This window comes from Lactuca serriola, chromosome 2 (genome assembly GCF_051521515.1).
Source record: "Lactuca serriola cultivar US96UC23 chromosome 2, Lser_US96UC23_V15, whole genome shotgun sequence".
In the NCBI taxonomy this organism is placed as follows: domain Eukaryota; kingdom Viridiplantae; phylum Streptophyta; class Magnoliopsida; order Asterales; family Asteraceae; genus Lactuca; species Lactuca serriola.
The window spans coordinates 201,169,648-201,190,395 of NC_136409.1; the positions used below are offsets into that span (position 1 = coordinate 201,169,648).

At 37.1% G+C, this 20,748-nt stretch overlaps 3 protein-coding genes across 3 annotated transcripts; 2 read left to right on the forward strand and 1 right to left on the reverse strand.

Moving 5' to 3' along the window:
- The first annotated feature begins 2,290 nt into the window (after positions 1-2,290).
- Positions 2,291-2,806, forward strand: LOC145089957 (umecyanin-like). Its single transcript, XM_079028332.1, has one exon. The coding sequence runs from the start codon at positions 2,291-2,293 to the stop codon at positions 2,804-2,806; it is 516 nt and encodes a 171-aa protein (XP_078884458.1).
- Positions 2,807-3,967: 1,161 nt separating this feature from the next.
- LOC145089958 (uncharacterized) lies at positions 3,968-8,998 on the forward strand. The gene is made up of 2 exons (XM_079028333.1): positions 3,968-4,560; positions 8,542-8,998. Exons 1-2 carry the CDS (start codon positions 3,968-3,970, stop codon positions 8,996-8,998), a joined length of 1,050 nt encoding a protein of 349 aa, XP_078884459.1.
- A 5,372-nt stretch (positions 8,999-14,370) lies between these two features.
- On the reverse strand, positions 14,371-16,048 carry LOC145089959 (putative RING-H2 finger protein ATL71). The gene is made up of 2 exons (XM_079028334.1): positions 15,644-16,048; positions 14,371-14,376 (listed from the first exon to the last, which is right to left on the reverse strand). The coding sequence occupies exons 1-2, from the start codon at positions 16,046-16,048 to the stop codon at positions 14,371-14,373; spliced, it is 411 nt and encodes a 136-aa protein (XP_078884460.1).
- Between the last annotated feature and the right edge of the window lie 4,700 nt (positions 16,049-20,748).

The window sequence follows — 20,748 nt, forward strand, 5'->3', positions numbered from 1 at the left end:
TTATTTTCGACGCTTATTTTTATCCTTAATTCAATAAATTATAATAATTAAGTATAAAACGCATAATATTCAAATAATAGATCTTATTATTTCAAAACAATTTACAAATGTTGACCTAGACTATTACATCATCATTAATGTCTAGCCTAAAAACACAAGCGTAACACAATGCTATAATTGAAAAAAAATGTTACAAATAAAAAAATAAAAAAAAGTACAATGCTCAGATAAAAAAAACAATGTAATACATATAAGATAAGATATTATTATTGAGAATGTTGTCTTTTTATTAAAAAAAAAAACAATGTGGATTATTAATCACTTTTGGAAAGCACATATTCGGTTAGTGGAAGAGCTCTTAGAACAAACACAATGACAAGAAGGTGAAAGATAGTTAACACCTGCTCAAGAAAGAACTACTTTCGAGAAAGTATTAGGTGAACGACATGGCCATATTAGAGTCATCATCCAAAAACATTTTGTTATCTTGCCGATTGCACAACCATCACAACCACCACCACAATCATCACAACCATCATAGGTAAAACAAGATTATTTAATTTCAATAAATGCATTTTGATTTGGTAGTTTTGGTTTGTGGTGATTATTTTCTAAAAGCGTTAGTAATTGGTTTTTTGTCCCAAGTGCAAGAAATAACAATGTACTTTAGTTTTTTTGTCTTAGTTTAAAAATAACAATGTACTTTGGCATGAATCAAGGCATTTTGATTGGATAATTGTGTTTTTGTCCCAAGTGCAAGAAATAGCAATGTACTTTTGGTATTTCTTGTATTTAAGGTTCTTTAGCATGAAAAAAGTAGATTATTTAATTCCAAAGTCTCATGTATATATATATATATATATATATATATATATATATATATATATATAATGATCAATAAATGCATGTTGATTTAGTAATTGTGTTTATCTTTTAAGTGCAAGAAATAACAATGTATTTTTGTTTTTTTGTCCCTAGTTTAAAAATAGCAATGTACTTTGGCATCAATAAATGGATGTTGATTTGGTAATTGTGTTTTTGTCCCAAGTGCAAGAAATACCAATGTACTTTTGGTATTTCTTGTATTTAAGTGCAATAAATAACAATATACTTTGGTATTTATTGTATTTAAGGTTCTTTAGCACAAAAAGTAGATTATTTAATTTCAAAGTCTTATGTATCTATATAATGATCAATAAATGCATGTTGATTTGGTAATTGTGTTTATGTTTTAAATGCAAGAAATAGCAATGTACTTTATTTTTTTGTCTCTAGTTTAAAAATAGCAATGTATTTTGCAATAATAAATGCATGTTGATTTGGTAGTTTTTGTTTATGTTTGATAATTTAACTTATAAGTTTATATATGTTGTGCTTTATTATCTAGTTGGAAAATCTTCGAGCAATACTCAATGACTCATTGTGTAGGGATGACCTTTATACGTTTTTTCAATCGGGGAAAGATCAAGGAGGAAACGACGGGAACGGAGGTGATGGTTCGTCGGATAATTAGTTTCTGTTTTGTATTTAGACTTGTTGTGACACTTTGGTATTTGTCGGAATTATAAAACTTTGGTTGTTTATTTTGGTATGAAATTAATTATAACACTATTTGGTACCTAATCAAATGTTATTATGTATTTTTTTCTGCATTTAATGTCATTATGTATTGGTTTTTTTGCCCCCAGAATCGTTGATTTAATAAAAATTATGAAAAAATGTTATTACCGGCGACACTATTACCGACGACACTATTACCAGCAACAAAGGGAATTACTGACGCCTGTATCATTAGCGGCGACACAAACTATTATTGGCGACAAGAATGACATATGGTATTACTGACGACATTTTGAGCAATAACAACAACAGACTAGTATTGACAATTTTTTACCGGCGACATGTCACCGTTATTACTTTTACCATTACTCAGTAAAGGCGCCTTTACTGATGACTAATGTCAGCCAACCACAGTTACACAGTTACAACTCTCGAAAGAAAAACAATATTTTTTTTGGACTTCTAACAACAAAATACTAACAATATAATAACAAGATTACTTTTACAGTTTTGTCGTGAATTGGTTCCGACGAAAATTAGATAGGTGAATAGGAATGTAGATATAAACGTGAATTAGGAAAAGAAAAAAAGAAAAAAAAAAGCCATCTAAAACCATACATTTTCCAAGGAAAACTGTAATTTATTTGCAATAACCGTCATACCATTACGTCGTTTCTTACAACTGCATACATACACTCTCTCCTCCCCTGAATCCGGTGGCCGTTGGGCAATGGGGGCGCACGGCGACTATTGGTTTTCAAAAGCAACGGCAGTAATTCCAATAGCTTTAATAATTATACTACTCTTTACTGCATCCGCCGGTGGCGTGAAACACATTGTGGGAGGCTCCATCTGGTCGATCCCTCCGAGCGTTCACTTCTACAACAACTGGTCGACTTCTCAAACCTTCGTTCCCGGCGACGTTCTCTGTACGTTCTACCTAATAATCTCCCTTCAAAAGCTTCTTCATTTTCGTTACTTTGAACTAAAAAAACATGCAGATTTCGATTTTGAATCAGAAATGTACAACGTGCACCAAGTGCTTTCGGATGATTACAGTCATTGTGAATCCACCCTTTCGCCAGTAAACGCTTACGAAGAAGGGCCGGCTTTGGTAACATTACCATATACCGGTGAATATATGTTCTTATGCCCCATGTTGAACTACTGTTCCCAGGGAATGAAAATGATGATATTTGTCAGAATGCCCGCCGCTTCTACTCCACCGGTTAGGGTACTGCCTTGATGTTCTCCCGCGACCATTATATATACTCGATGCAAGTGTCATCCGGCAAGTATAAGGACCGGGTGTCCTAAGTCTTTACCCACGGGGTATATGATTATCTTATTTGATGTCTTAAACTTCAAAAGATCTTAATTTGCATGTAGTTTTTGTATTCGTGTTTAATTTTTTATGATGATTATGTTGTTAATTAGTTCAAATTTTTTTTACATTTTATTAGTATATGTGAAGCCTCATCTCCCTTCTCCAAAGAGTGTGCTGCATGAACGGATATATAACACGTTGATCTTAGACTTGAATTGTCTGGAAAGCCGAAACTAGACTCTCTAGATTGTTTTGTGTAAATGTTTAATCACGAATAAACTCAATTAACAATGTAGCGATTTGAGTTTTTGATCATACTAATCGTCTAATGCTTACTACAGTTAATCAGTGGTAGTTTTGTTTGCAAAATGTTTCTAAATGAATTGAATCGGTCGAATATGGGATCTTCAAGAAACTATACTCTCTATTCTTTCATCGGTTATAACTTGTTAGATTCTGTTATACTTGTTATTTTTTCAAGGGTACTTCAGTAATTTAACTTTGAGTTAGTTATTTTGTTCATTAGAATAGCTGCTTGTTAATCGGTGTATATAATCATCTTTGTAATAGTTTTTGAAAATTAATGAGAAAAATCAATTCTTCTCTCTTCATTCATCGATCCTCATTCATCAAAATTAACATGATATCAGATTGATTCGATCTTCATCTTCCGCACATCTTACTGTTCATCTTTGTTTCTTCATCTCTTCATTTTCTTCTCTGTAAACAATCATGTCTACATCAGCCTCGATTGATCCAACTGCAATTCCTGTCTCAAGTTCATATTATCTTGGATCTTCTGACACTCCGAGTTCAATTGTTGTCACCAATCTCTTTAATGGAGTTGGATTCAATGCTTGGAAACATGCTGTGACAATTGTTTTATCTGCAAAACACACATTAGGTTTTGTCGATGGCTCAAGTGTTCAACCAGATACATCTTCTCCTAATTACTCAAATTGGTATCGTGCCAATTCCATGGGCATCAGTTGGTTATTGAACTCACTTCACAAGAATATTGTTGATAGTGTTTTTTTCTTCCAATTGCAACTCAAATTTGGAATGAACTGAATCAGCGCTATGGACAATTCAATTTCACAAGGATCATATGAGTTTTCTACTTATTACACTAAACTCATGAAAATTTGGGATGAATTGCGTGTGGTACAAGATTTTCCTGCGTGTTCTTGCAATGTTGCTGCTGCTCTTAACAAATTTCTTGAAGCTCAGAAGTTAATTCAACTTCTTATGGGGCTTAACGATTCCTACAAGATAATCAGAGGCCAGATCCTTATGATGAAACCTCTTCCCACTCTATCTACCGCATATGCTTTGATTCTTCAAGAAGAACAACAAAGAGAGTTTAATTATGTTCATGTGTTTAACACTAAAGCCATTGCCATGAATGTTTCACAAAATCATAATCTGCAAACATCAAAAAAGTTTCTCAAATGTAAACACTACAAGAAATATGGTCACACTAAGTCTCAATGTTACAGACTCATTGGATTCCCATCAAATTTCAAATTCACAAAGGGAAGAAAAGAAGAATCCTCATCTGTTGTTCATAACGTAACCAATACCTCTAATATGAGTTTTTCTCCAGAACAATATCAACAGTTACTTCAATTGCTGAACAATACCAATCTCAATTGTAACATCCGAATTTCCAGGTACATTATTTATTCATTTATTTTGGAGATTTTGGAGGGACTCGACGAGTTGACGCTTAGACTCGTTGAGTAGGATCGCGAATTCTATCTGGGTTAATGACCGGACTCGGCGAGTCGACTAGTGGACTCGGCGAGTCCGTGCTGTTTAATAAAACCCTAATCCCCAGGGTTTGGGACCTATTTAAAGGGGCTTATGGACACCATTTGCGGCTACCAGACCCCTGAGCGAAACCCTAAGAGATCTAGAGCGTTTGTGAGGAAGAAGAGGCCATTTTTGATCCTTGTGTGGGTGTTTTTGCAAGAAGAAGGTGACCAAGGCAAGTGGGAGCTGAAGAGGGTGCTATTCTATGGATTTCAGAGCCTAAGGACTTCATATTGAGGTATATATTCGATCCTTCTTCAGTTTTGGGTGTTAATCCATGAGAGTTAGGGTTTCTAGCCCATTTAGAGTGTGGATGATGGCGCAATTGGTCCCTTCTTGTGTTGAGGCTTCGGATCTGGATCCAAAGAGGTCCAGAGATCTTAACTCCTTGATCTTTATGGGTGACATTGGGTGATATGAGCTTAGGGTGACATATTAAGGCCATTTCTTCAAATAGAGCCATTGGGCCTTTACATGGGCATCAAGATCCAGACTTTATGTGTTTATATTGCTTAAGGAGGCCAGATCTATGGGTTAGAGGAACGGATCTGACCTCAGGAGGTCATTTGAGTTTGAGCATGGCATGAACTCGCCGAGTCCCAAGAATAGACTCGACGAGTAGGGTTAGGGTTTCCCGTAGTTCATTCAGTGAGTAACTTGCCGAGTTGGGGAAAAGACTCGGCGAGTCAGAGGGAAATAGAGGACTGGAGTTCAAGGCGGAACTCGCCGAGTTCATAATGGGACTCGGCGAGTTGAGTCAGGGTGGCCCCGCGATTCATGCCAGGTGTAACCCGTCGAGTAGGGGAAAGACTTGACGTGTCATGCGAGACTAGAGGGATAGTGGACACGTGTAGACTCGCCGAGTCGCCCAAGTGCATTCGGCGAGTCGGGTCAAATTTTGACCGTTGACTTTGTTGACTTTGAGGGGTTGGTCAACAATGGGGTCTTTGTGATAAGAGAGGGGTAAAATGGTCTTTTACCCTTCTGAGGGTGCCAAGAGAGGGTTGAGTCTAGTCTTGAGAGTTATATTTATGAGAGTATTTACTTTATGTGATTACGCGGAGGCTAGACCAAATTTCTACCGAGTCAGAGATTTACCGAGACATCTGAGGTGAGTCTTCTCACTATACTTTACCTAGAGTGGTAACAGAATTATGTGCTAGTGTACTGTTGAGTTATGTGTCAGTGTATTTGTATGCTATTTATGTGTTATTGTGATATGTGATATGCATGATTCAGAGTTTCCAGAGATAGGACCAGTGGGTCCATAGAGTTAGGGCTAGAGGGCCCACAGAGAGTTGGGACTGGAGGGTCCCAGTGAGACACGCTGACCAGAGGGTCAGCAGAGTTATAGCCTTGAGTGACTAATATGTGTTAGAGTGGTATTTTGGGGAACTCACTAAACTTTTATTCTTACGGCGTTATGTGTTATGTGTTTCAGGTACTAGTGATGATCGCGGGAAGGCGCCGACATGATCTGTACACACACCCGCGGAGTTTATTATGATTTGATCTTGGGATTTGTAATGAGATAATGTTGATACATTGTAATGGGATAATGCTGATACATTGTTTTACGGTGTTACATCAATATCATCTCTTCTTCTTCTCAAGTGAATTCCACCATTTAAGAAGGCGCTCTTGATTCTAATGGTAATTCTTTTTCATTTAAACATTTTTGTGCAAATGTTTATAATTCATCTCACCTTCTTCAGCAACATACATCTTGGATTATCGATTCTGGTGCCACTGATCATATTTGTTCTAATCCAAAACTTTTTGTCTCACTTACTAAACTTCTTCAGCCTCATTCTCTTGGTCTTCCTAATCGCATTGACACTTTTGTCAATTAAATTGGTGATGTGGAAATTCATGACTCTATTATACTTCATGGGGTATTATATGTTCCTCAGTTTAAGTATAATCTTCTTTCTATACCAAAACGCACATCACATTTGAAAACATTTGTAATTTTCACTGATGAAAATTGTCTCATGCAGGACCCTTCATTGAAGAGTAATTTTGCTTTTGGAATAAAACGACCCAAAATATGACCCAAAAGATCTGAATAAAACTCGCAGGATAAAACTGAAGTTTTGGTGTGTGCGATGCCATCAACCCGAGCTCTTCCCTTTGCTAGCAGAAGTACCTAAAACCAAAACAGAAACTGTAAGCACAAAGCTTAGTGAGCTCCCCCAAACTACCACATACCATGCAATAACATATAAACAACTATTGGGCCTTGCCCACTGCATCGGACCGAAGTCCGGAAACTACATCGGACCGAAGTCCGGAACTGACTGGGACCTCGTCCCCTGCATCGGACCGAAGTTCGGAACTGACTGAACATAGCATAGCATAAACATACCAACTAACATGAATACATATACTGCATACTGCATCGGACCAGGGTTCGGAACACATAACACAAAACATGCTTGAATCACAAAGACATCAGGCACTCTAACTACTGCATCGGACCGAGGTCCGGAACTACCGCTAACTTAACGGGCCGACATTATGGCCATAGACCCGTTCCTACTGGAAGTAAAACTCACCTCGTAACGCTGGCTGCTGAGATACTGACTCTAAAACTGGCTGACTGCTGCTCCGGAACTCACCGACTATAAATCCCAAAAACACTAGATCAGGTACTGATAACTGTCCTTAGGGTAAAATAATTGTTTTACCCCTGGTCAATGTTAACTTCCTGGTCAAAGTCAACTTTCAGTTGACCGTACTTGTCGAGTAAGGGCGTAGGATCGCCGAGTCCCTCCATCACTAGATCTGAACTCTAACTCACCGAGTCCATTCCTAGTCACTGATTCACCCTAAACTCCCAAATCAGGGAAAAACCGGGGACTCACGATTCGACTCGCCGATTCTGAAGAACAACTCGCCGAGTCCCAAGCATGCCATTACTATACAGTTGATTTTTCTCGATTCCAAAGCATCCAATTCATAGATCTGGGTTCCTAGGACTGATTTCATACGTAAACTTTCTAACTTTACGTTCATGCATGCTCATAATAAGCTAAAATGCCCAATAAGGAGCTAAAAGAGGAGATCTAGGTTTGGAATGGGTGTTTAGCTCAATAAAGGTGGCAACCTTGAGCTTAGGGAGTCCTGAAATGCTTAGATCTGAAACCCATTCATCTTAACTACCCATAAATCAACCTGAAAGTCTAGAAAAGGCTCAAAAACAACACTAGCAAGCTTTTAAGGAGATCTACATGATGACAAGCAAAGATTCGAGCTTTATACCTTAATGGAAGTTGGAATGACACAATAAACTCATATCTTCTTTGCTTCTCTTGAGAACCCCTCTTCTCTTTTCTTCTTCTAACTTCAAAATGCACCAAAATCCTCCACAAAATGAGAAATACTCCAAGAATGCTTAAAGGGTGGCTAGGGTTTAGTAAGGGACGTTCTGAGGGTGATGGAGGCTGGTTTGAGGTGCATAATGATGTTTAAATAGGGTGCAAACCCTTGAAATTAGAGTTTCATCCAGACTGGCAGACTCGCCGAGTCCAAGAATATGGACTCGTCGAGTAGCCAACTTAAAACACGTGCAGAACTCGTCTCTACTCAATGAGTTGGGCTACAGACTTGTCAAGTACACCTCTAGAATTGAAACTTACTTTATTTAAATCACATACCAGAACTGGGGCGTTACATGGAATCCTTGGAAAAAGAGTTAATGGCCTATATGTTTTTGATCATCATCAAATCAAGTACTCATTAGCTTACTCTATTTTTGTTCTTCCAAGTTCTTTATCTTGTCAAACTTCTGTATTCAGTCTTTCTTCTTCTGATCAAATAATGTTGTGACATAACAGATTAGGACATGTTCCTATTGTCAAACTCAATGAACTTTCTCTTGTTTCTTCTAAATGTAATGATTTGAATGTTGAATCCTGTATTGTTTGTTCAAAAGCTAAACAACAAAAGTTACCATTTCCACATAGTGAATCCATGTCAAAACATTCTTTTGATTTAATTCATGTGGATGTATGGTGTCCCTATAAACATGTTACACATGATGGTTATAAATACTTTATAACCATTGTAAATGATCATAGTCGACATGCGTGGATCCATTTTTTATCCCATAAAAATTATGTTTTCACTCTTCTTAAAGCTTTTGTTAAAATGGTGAAAACTCAGTTCAACAAAGTGGTCAAAGTTATTCGAACTGATAATGCAATGGAATTGGGATCAAGCACAGAAGGAGTCCCAATTTTTCAAGATAATGGAATATTACATCAAAAGTCAACACCCTATAATCCTCAATAGAATGGGGTTGTTGAAAGAAAACATCAGCATATTTTACCCACTACTAGAGCTCTTTACTTTAAATCTGGAATTGGCATTGCTTATTGGGGAGAATGTGTAAAGACTGCCACTCATTTGATTAATCACATGCCCTCTAAAGTCTTAAGGGGTATCAGTCCTTTTCAAGCATTATACAAAGAAGAAGCCAATTTAACTACCTTAAAGAGTTTTGGATGTTTATGTTATGTTTCATCCATCACAAGATCTAGAGACAAGTTTATGCCTCGAGCACATCCTTTTGTTTTCATTGGTTATCCACATGGACAGAAGGCTTATCGAGTATTGGATTTAGTAACCAAACCCATTTTAGTCTCAAGAGATGTTAAATTTTATGAGACCATTTTTCCATTACACTTTTCCAATTCTTCTTCAGTTTTACCATCCATAGACTCTTATCTTCCAGCATCTTTTGATGACATTCCAATTCATAATTCCAATTCTACCCTTGATAAAATTATTCTGAATAGTCCAACTGATTCACAGTCATCTGCTCCTTTTGCTCCATTATTAAGAATAACAACTAGAATTACTCGACCTCCTGTTCACCTAATGGATTACATTTGCAACAATACTATCTCAGATAGTATTTGCTCTCACACAATAACCAATTTGTGTATTGTATTGCCTTCTTCCCTTGCTTCAAGCTATTCTATGAATGTTAATTCATCTTTTCACCTTTCTCATGAATTCGAAATTGTCTTTTATCATGAAGCTAAAGGCAAAGCACAATGGGAAGAAGCTATGCAGAAAGAATTAAAAGCTTTGCATGATAACCAAACTTGGGATGTGGTCAAATTGCCTAAAGGAAAACGACCCATTGCTTGTAGGTGCGTATTCAAAATCAAATATCAGGCAGATGGTAGTGTTGAAAGACATAAAGCACGGTTAGTAGCCAAAGGCTTTACTCACCGGTTATCAAATTCACCACTGTACGATGTATGGTCGCTTTAGCCTTAAAAAGAGGATGGCATGTTTATCAGTTTGATGTTAACAATGATTTTTTTCACGGTGATTTACATGAGGAAGTACATATGCGTGCTCCACCTGGTTATTCTATTTCATCTCCTTCTTTGGTTTGCAAACTCAAAATGTAACATCCCAAAAATCCATGACCAAAAATTTCGTTTTAAAACCATTAATAAACCATGATCAAGTCATACATAAATCCTTATATGAAATCAAGTATCATTTCAAACATATTTATTTTATCAAAGTAAACATCCCATGCTAAAACTTCTTGGTGTGTGCCATGCGATCATACCGAGCTCTTCTCTCTGCTATCGGAAGTACCTGAAACCAAAACTGAAAACCATAAGCACGAAGCTTAGTGAGTTCCCCAACCGACCACATACCATATGCATAACCACATACTGGGCCCCCTCCCACTGCATCGGGACTTGCCCGACATCAGGCCCCGCCTGGCATCGAGCCCTGCTCGGTATACATATATGTCTCTCTTAGGTCCCGCCTGCCTCCGGGCCTCACCCACTACCCACATGCATACAATCAAATAGCATACTAATAAATAAAGACTCTCTAACTGTTACCTGATCTAAGGGCTTGCCCATGTCCTGCTACTGAAGCGATGGAACCCCGTCCATACTCCTATTAGTAGTGAGATATGGGTCCCCGCCCATAGTCACTCCCTTCCTATCATGGGCCTTGCCTCTACTCTGCTAATGTTGAGATATAGAACCTCATCCATACTCAGCTAGTGATGAGATACGAGACCTCGCCCACACTCACCTCCCTACCAGGCACATACAAATATCACAGAGACAACATGTATAATCTAACATACAACATAAGAATCTTCCTCAGGATTGCCCCGTCATTGGACCCCCGACCCAGAGACATACTATCATCTAACATACTTTGGGCTTACCCCGACAATGGACCCCGGTCCTAAAGCTATCATACCTACTCATGCAAGATTCACAAAGTCCACTAGCATTCTAACCTTCCTCGGGCCTCGCCCGACATCAGGTCGAAACCCGGAACATAAACAATAAGTGCCTAGGGCTAACCCTCGGGTCTTCCTACTATACATAAACATAAACATAATGGGCCAGAATTGGTGCCTTAGACCCATAAAACAGTGAGGAGACTCACCTTGCACTGTTGAAGACTAGCTGAACACTTCTGACTGCTATCGGGCGACTCTTGAACTGCTGATCCTTCGGCTCCCTAAACTATTAATACCCAAAATAACAATTAGGCCATAGTACCCTCAAAAGTCAAATCAGGTCAAATTCAACATCCAGTTGACTTGACTCGCTGAGCTGGTCCACCAACTCGTCGAGTCCCTATTCTTTTAAAATGATACAACCCCCGACTCTACTCGTTGAGTCTAGCAAGAACTCGACGAGTTCACCTTCAACCATAACATCAGGACCATCTTCAACCGAATCGCCGAGTTCATCCTTGAACTCGTCGAGTTCATCTTCATCATATGAAGGCGTCCAGTCTATGACTCATCGAGTTCTATGAACAACTCGTCGAGTCCGTCTTCATGGATTAGGAGATTGCCTCGGACTCACCGAGTTCATCCTTGAACTCGTCGAGTGCGATGATCTTCAGGTCCACTATGAACCCAGATTGGATGAGTTCCTAACCAATTCAACTCATACCTGCTAGCAGAAGGGTTTTGGGCAAGGAAATGGCCTGACTCGCCGAGTCCTATAAGTGAATCACCGAGTCACTCTATGTCCACATCTATTCATACGATTTCAGTCGAGCACAAAGCATCCAGGACCCAGATCTAACCTTCTAGGGTCGGAATAACACGCAAAGCTACTGTCTTTACATCCATACATGGCCCTTTTTGCTCAAAAGGCAATAACAACCTCTTAAACTTTGCATGGGGAGTTGTAATGGCATAAAGCTTCCACCTTTATGCCTTAACTATCCACAATACTCTTAGATCTGAAAGGATCTTGCTTGGGGACATCCAAATCCCACAAGCACCCATTCATGGACCAAAATCTTCATAAAAGGGACAATAAAGAGATTTATTAAATCAAAAGCCAAGATAAAGACTTGATTACCAAGAAATGCAACCACTGGAGTGTATCTTCTGGATCTACGTCTTCCTTCTTGAACCTCCAACTTCCTTCTTCTCCTTCTTCCTCTTCAAGAGTACACAAATCACACAAAGGTGGCTCAAACACTCACAAGGTGCACTAGGTTTTCGTGGGTGAGTGTTTGGGGTCTAGAGGCTAAAGATGAGGCTAAGGGAATGAGAATATGATGCTTAAATGGGGCACCAACTCCCGAAATTAGGGTTTCCCAACCCAGGCCAGACTCGCTGAGTCAGTCCCCCGACTCGCCGAGTCGGCCACTTAATCCGCGACACAGAATTCGCTCCTACTCGTCGAGTTCCTCCTTGGACTCGACGAGTAGACCTCTTTGACTTAGAGTTTTTCCTTTCCTTTCTTGACCTTCTAAATTCGGGGTGTTACACAAAAAAATCCCTATACAGATTAAAACAAGCATCAAGACAGTGGTATGATAAGCTTTCATCTGCTCTTATTCTCAAGCGATATTATAGATCTTCAAATGATTACTCTTTGTTCATTAAGTAGACTTCATAATATTGTCATTTTTTCTATTTATGTTGATGAAATCTTAGTCACAGAAATAATGAAACATAAATTACATCTTTAAAGCAATCTCTTCATGAACAGTTTCAAATTAAAGATTTGGGATATATTAATTATTTTCTGGGACTAGAATTTAACAACATTGATCAAGGGATGGTCGTTCATCAACAAAAATATATCAAGGAATTGTTGTCTGCTTATTCCATGGAAGATTAACCTATTGCTACTACTCCTTTACCATCTAAAACTCATTTATTACCTTTAATGGATGATGTTTGACTAGATCCTACAAGTTACCGACAACTCATTGGAAAATTGAATTTTTTGCTTCATACTCGACCTGACTTAGCATACACAGTTCAAAATTTAAGTCAGTTTAATCAAACTCTTTGTCATGCTCATTATAAAGTTGCACTTCATGTGTTGAGATATCTTAAAGGCACAATATTTTAAGGGTTATTCTTCAATAACAATCCTACTTTCAATATTGAATCTTTTTGTGATTCAGATTGGGCTTCATGTCCTATAACCAGACGAAGTGTGAGTGGCTTCTTTGTTATGTTTGGAAATACACCAATATCTTGGAAATCAAAAAGCAAGTGACAGTGTCTTTATCATCTGCAGAAGCAAAATACCGATCAATGAGAAGAGTGTGTGCTGAATTTGCTTGGCTTAGTACTCCTATCTGAATTTCAAGTTGACAATATTACCCTTATACCGCTTAAATGTGATAATCAAGCTGCGATTTACATTGCTAACAATCCTGTTTATCATGAACGCACCAAACATATTGAATTGGATTTTCACTTTGTCCGGGAAAAACTTCAAGCTGGATTGATTTCACTATTTCATGTCAACACTAAACAACAATTAGGAGATGTGTTCACCAAATCATTATATGGACCACAACATCAAGATGCTACTTGCAAGCTTGAACTCCTTTCACATCCTCCAGCTTGAGGGGGGTGTTAGATTCTGTTATAGTTGTTATTTGTTCAAGGGTACTTCAGTAATTTAACATTAAGTTAGTTATTTTGTTCATTAGAATAGCTTCTTGTTAATCAGCTGTATATAATCATATTTGTAATAGTTTCTGAAAATTAATAAGAAAAATCAATTCTTCTCTCTTCATTCGTGGATCCTCATTCATCAAAGTTAACATAACTAGGAGAGTAGGAGATGGAATGAGGTTCAATTGTATTTGTTACTTAGTTTCTACATAAACAAATTATAAGTACCCGATTTTTCACATCAAAATTCTTATGTAAATAATTTTTAAATTATAATCAAGTATTTTCACATATAGATGAACAAATCAAAACATGTTACAACCAGGGAAAAAAAGTTATTAATCAACAGAGTTCAAATAAAGCATCTCAATATAATGCAATAAATAATGTTATATCAAGTTTTATCTATTTTGGTAGTTGGTACGTTACTAATTATTATTCTAATTTCGTTTCATTTTTTGTGTATACACTATACATGTCGAAGTTTACTTTTGACATTAATTAATTTATTTACTTTTTCAATCAATTAAAAATATTATCTCAAGTTTTATTAGAAGAACCTTATGAAAATTATATTTTTGTTTATTAAAGGAATATAACATTTTGATGAAAACTGAAAACCGTTCCTAGCTGTTGATGCCAAACTATATCTCAGCTAGGCGTTATAAGGGATTATGCCGAGAAACAACACGTTACTGTACGCACAAAATATACAATCAATTTAAACCTAATAAAAACAGAAACAAACGAAATAGAAATACTTGTTACAATGAATCAATTTACAAGAAACGTACTCGAAATCGAAATACTAACAAAATTGATATTGATAGAATTATGCGATTTAAGTTTCCTTCCATGTATGTGGAAAACTTTTTTTTTTTTTTTTCTTTTTAAGATAATATGAGTGTGTGTTCTCAAGGCCTTGAAATTTATAGATATATTGTATCTTATATAAAGCCTTCTTGTGGAGGCTATCAACCACCGACCCAAATTTACTGATAAAAAACTGCAATCAGTTAACTTCGTAAATAACATAATTTAACAATTCTAAATTAATTAGAAAGATAGTCTTTATAACAAAATTATAAATTAATTAAAAAAACTGTCAAGCTCCCATCGTCACCGTCTTCCTTGCAGCCACGTCACCGTCTTTCTACCCCGTAACCATTATTAATGATAATGAGGAGCTGTTACAGATGGCATCTAAATAAAACTCTAGTCTGGGTCGTTTTTGTATATTATTTATTTCAGAAAGATCATATATTAAAAAAAAAAAAAAAAAAAAAAAAAAAAAAAAAAAAAACACTAGCTCATTTTTATAGTTAAATCAGTAATCGGTAACAATAATATGCTTCATCCAATATATACTTGGATTTGCATCTTGTCTTGTAAAAACCTTTACCTATCTTTTGGGGAATTCTTATTGTAAATTACAAAACTGGCCCCAAAGAAGGTTAAAATGGTTCCTATTTTCTGAATAATAGTTCAGACATTTGAAGAGATTCAATTGTTATACTGTTTAATGGCCGAGAAACGATGAGAGCATACAATTGAATTTTGCTTTTCGTTTCTCTCATTCTCTAATCTCACATGCTGTTTGGAAAACTTAAGTTAAGAAACATATTAATATATATATATATATATATATATATATATATATATATATATATATATATATATATATATATATATATATATATCTCTTAACAATAAGCTAAATGTTGCGGAATTTCAATTGCTTTCTGGGCAAAAATAATAAATAAATAAATAAAATCCCACCAAATTAATAGTAAAAAAAGAATCAGAAATTGAGTTTGGTCAAGTTGCTCATAGATTATAATCTTTTTGCTACATAAAAAATTGCTTGCTACTTGCGTATGTAAACAAGTAAGTTTAAAGTCTTAGTGAAGTCAAATCCGCTGGGTCGGGAATGGCGAGTTCCGGCACACCGGACAAGTAGGATGAACCCTTAACCACGTATCTACACAACTTACATGAAACAAGTGACTGCATTCCGGCAACAACCGGATGACATCCGCCGGTTTATAATCCGCCAAGCAAATAGAGCAGCCAGCAGAACCACAATTATCAGCATGAGTCGCCGAGTTAGTCTCGCCGTTGAGAAGCATCGCGACTTCAGAGTATAGAATTGTCGGGAAAGTCCCCAAGACATCATCATCAAGACCTGTACTTTCGTCGTCGTCGGAGTGGACGGTGTCATCGGGAGAGATGATGGGTAGTGATGATTGAGAGCGTATGCTGCGCCTATAAACGTAAGAACCATAAGAGAGAACGATTATGAGGAAGAAGACAGCGAAGAAGACTCCTAAGTTGGAGGTGAAAGCTCTTTCCGTATGTAGGGTGTCGCCGGTGGTGTACGATGGTTCTCCGGCGTCCATATTCTGTGCGTGAGTCGTGAGGAGGAGTTTAGGCGGAAGTGAAATGCGAAGACAGTGCCTTCTACTATACCTTCGGATCTAAATCGTGAGGCATTGGCCGAAACGTCATCTTAAGGGCCAGTGGATCTTCCTTTTTAACATTTTCTATCCTGTCAACTTGATGAACAAGTAGCATCCAATTAATTATTTGGAAAAAACAAATTTCAGTTAATAATTATTTGAGTGGTGGGTTTGACTTGTCATCTATGAACTCATGTCATTGATAGGATATAGATCATTTGTCGTCTCTCATATTTAAGAAATCTTTGAGTTCTCATTTATTTTGTCGACTTGCTTGTATACGTTTGAATCTTAATTTTCACTTTCACGCAATTAATGGCTATTATATTGCATTGAATTCGTCGTTATTTACTAAAGTCAAACAACTTCTGACACACCGGACAAGTAGGATGAACCTTGAACCACGCATCTATTCAACTCAAATGAAATACGTGAGCATATTCCGGCATTAAACGGAGGACGTCCAACTGGTTATAATCCGCCAAGCAAATAGATCAACCGGAACTATACTTATTATTGGCACTGGTTCCAGAGTCGCTCTTGTGAGTCACCACGGCCTCCGAGTAGAGAATCGTCGGAAAAGTCGAAATGACGTCATCGCAAAGACCTTGAGAGGATCTTATAATATGGTAGTCGTCGGCGCCGTCACTGGTGGCGGTCGGTGGTGATAATCGAGAGTGTATCCTGCGGTTGCAGATGTAAGAAGTATAGCAGAGGGTGAATACGAAGAGGAGAGAAGACCAAATAGAACCCAATGCTGTAGGCAATGTTTCCTTCGATATCATCGGAGCAGTCTTCACCGCCGCTGTAGGATGGTTCTCCGGCCTCCATATTCCGCGTTCAGGATGAAAGGGAAATGTCAACTTAGGTTGTTTATATGGGATCACTGAAATATATATATAAACAATGGGCACGATTTTTTCCAGAAAATAATAATATTTGCTTTAATATAAAGCTTAAATGACGTAATCAATAATAAAATATACGTAGAACAAAATCAAACTCTGTGAATACCCTCCAATACATATAATTACAAGATTTGAATACATATAATTACAAGATTTGTATATATATGTAGGTTGGTTTTAATTTTAGTTAGGAAAATCTCTCTTTAGCATAATAAATCGCGATTGTCCTATTTTGGCATAGCCATGTGGCGTTGACTTTGACCAAGTTTGACCGTTATCTATTTGACATGTTTGATTTCGGGTCAAACTTGAAGGATTTTGGCTGTTGATTAAGACTCTTCCATGTTTTGGTGATAGATGGCTCATGGGAGCAAGCAATGCAAAAGGGAAGCGTGTCGTAGTGTTTCTTGGTCCTTCATTTCAAGTGAATTTTCTTCACTGTACTTGTAGATTGAAAGCACCAATATCGGCCCACTAGATTGTGTATCTATTGCATATGTCGATATAGCACCGTAGGGTTGAGGCAATATTGCTCTATGTGGAAACCAACAAACCTGGGAGCAAGCCAGACTCAGGTTGTAGGCTCAGGGGTAATCCAGTCTGATAATTGTGGACCTGGTATGCATGTTGTTATCTGTATGGTTGTGTATGGTACTTTGTGAGAACTCACTAAGCTTTGACTTACAGCTTAATTGTTATGGTTTCAGGTACTTCAAAGGATAGGACAAAGGCTCAATCATACACATCCTTCGTATTTTCTGATGTTTGATTTGGGATACTCGGTTCATTATTATAACTTTTGGAAACTATGTTTTGTAAACATTTATGGTTTGTGGATTGGTTTTGAAAAAAATGAAAATTTTACCTTGATTTTTAGGATGTTAAAAGTTGGTATCAGATCCCTGGTTGAGAGAATTGGATGAACATTCGTACGAATCCAGAGTCTGTAAAAGTTTTCAAAATTGTTTTCAAATATGTTTTTCAAGGGTAACCAAAGAATGATGAAATGTGTACGCTCATCCGAAGCAAGAAAGTATACCCCTAAGATAACCACACTGTTATTTGCTTATGCTAGAACTGCATGCTAGTTGTAGGGTAGGGATCTTCAGGAATTGCATACTAGAATTTCCTGAATTATAATGCCTTATGCCTATAGAGTTTTATTGATCGAATGTTACTTGCTTGTTTCTTGTAGGACTTTTTCCAGTGTGAATTAACTATTAATTGAATATGTTAAGTCACATGTTACATGGGTTAATAATCATAGAGTGAAGGATTTGTTCTTATTGTGCACCTCTTGTCTGAGTCCAACCGTTGTAGGGTTGAATCTTTTAATCTAAGATTATTTAAGTTATGTTGCATGTGATTGTATTCATGAAGTAGTTAATTGGCACCAATGGGGGTCTTTTGTCAGCTGATGGCAGGGCGAGGTCAGATCCTAGGAAAGCCTAGGAAGTGCTTTACTTCATATTAAGAATATGAAGTAATAGTAAATAATATCCTTGTTGATCTAATCATAGCTACTTCTGAAAAGGTTTCATCATAGTCAATGTCATGAGTATGATAGGACCATAGTCAATGATACGAGTATGATAAAATTATTTTATGACATGCCTTGCTTAATGTGTATGATATCCATGTATTAATTCTTTCTAAAAGAATCTCTTACTCCTTCTAGCCTTGCTATAAAGAGGAAGATACATCAAGACCATACTTGATTATTATATGTAACATCTCAAAACCACAATAAATATAAACTTTTTAAAACAACCCATTTACTGAAAATAAGTGTTTACATAATCATTGTTTTCAAAAAATTATTCAAAAACAGAGTCTCCCAAGATCTAATCAATCATAAAATCAAAGATGTGTGTGATCACGCCTTCACCTTGCCACGGTCCTCTAAAGTATCTGAAACAAAACTAAAATTGTAAGCCAACGTTTATTGAGTTTCCCCCAAAGTACCACCATACAAACATATAATCAAACAGATAATAGGTCTACAACCTCCTGGTTGGATTACCCCTGGCCCATAACCTTACGGTTGGAATGCTCTGGCCCACAACCTTACAGTTAGAATGCTCAATACATAACGGGTCTACAACCTCCTGGTTAGATTACCTCCGGCCCACAACGTTCCAGTTGGAATGCCCCGGTCTATTGACTTATAGCACAAAGCACTACAGTCTTAACCCCACCATACCATGTCGACATGCATATAACAAATAACATATATCCAACAACATATAATCATATAACCAATTAACAGACTAGCACACAGATCTATAGATTACTACTATATAGCAACATCCTAAATACCAGGATACATAACCAAAGGGGTTGACATTGGTACCTTCAACCTCAAGAACAGTGAGGAAACTCACCCCACAGTTTGACGAATATCTGATCAATACTCTGCTCCCAAATACCGGCCCAACCCAAATCCTAAATGTCAATGCATTTCCTTTCTAAATTAATAACATTTTCCCACAATACCCTTGGTCAAAACTAGTCAAAGTCAACAATTCAACAAAGTCAAATCAGCCGACTTGACTCAGGCTTTGTACACGGGGCAAACAAGCGTGTCCGAGGCATCAAGGCCAGATCTGTGTACACGCAGTGTACCCTGCGGTATGCCCAACGTACGCAGAAGTCCTCTTCTTAGCCTATTAAGCACTTATTTCTTCGACTTACGACGTCCAATTACAGATCCAAGGGTAAAATACCATCATGAGTCATAAAGTTTCCAACTTTATGACTTTACATGTCCATTAAGTGCTTAGAACACCAAACTTAACATCTTAATGCATTAAAACCTTCTATAACATGCATGGATTAAAACTAACCATCAAGGCCACATTTTTATGACTTAAGACCACCCCATAAGGTCTTAAAGGATGACTTATTTTATCAAGAACATGTCATGCTCAAGAATCACCATGTTTTGGACCAAAAGTGCCCTAAAGGAAGAAATGGATAGATCTACAAGATAAAGTAATCAAGTTGTGAACTTTTTACCTACAAGATGTTGCTAGCAAGTGTGGAATCCTAGATCTAAGTTGCTTCCAAGCTCCAATCTCTTCTCATCATCATCTTCTTCTTCAAGAACACTACCAAAGTACACCAATGGGCACAAAATGCACTATTATCACTTAGGGTTTGTTTAGGGTCTATTTTCACAAAGGGAGGCTAGTAAGGGAATGAGAAATGAGAGATAATGATGTTTATATATGGATCAAACCCTAAAAATTAGGGTTTTCATTTTCTCTACGTACGCCCCGCGTATGAGGTGTATGTCCAGCGTACTAGGGGTGTCCAAATAAAAATTAGGCTTTTCATTTTCTCTACTTTACACATTATTGAAGCATTAGTTCATTAAATTAAATGTCTTTATTTTAGTATTAAATATATAACTGGTTTTTTTCTCAAATTTTGTATATTTGTTTATATTATGATGCATGATATATTTTCTGTCAAATGTATATGTATCAATGTATGGTATCTTATTTATGTCTATGTATCACATTTATCATTTTTTTGGTAATGTATGGTGTTAGAACTCCCACAAAATTTGATCTTTTATAGTGGGTAACAGTGAACCGAGTCATGGTTACCCGCTTTTATATGATTCGGTTCAATTCGGTTTATGATACAATTCGTTTCGCTTCGGATAGTGCATGTAAGATACCTGCCCCGTGGTCACGGTTCATAATTTTATTGCTATCCGAGTTG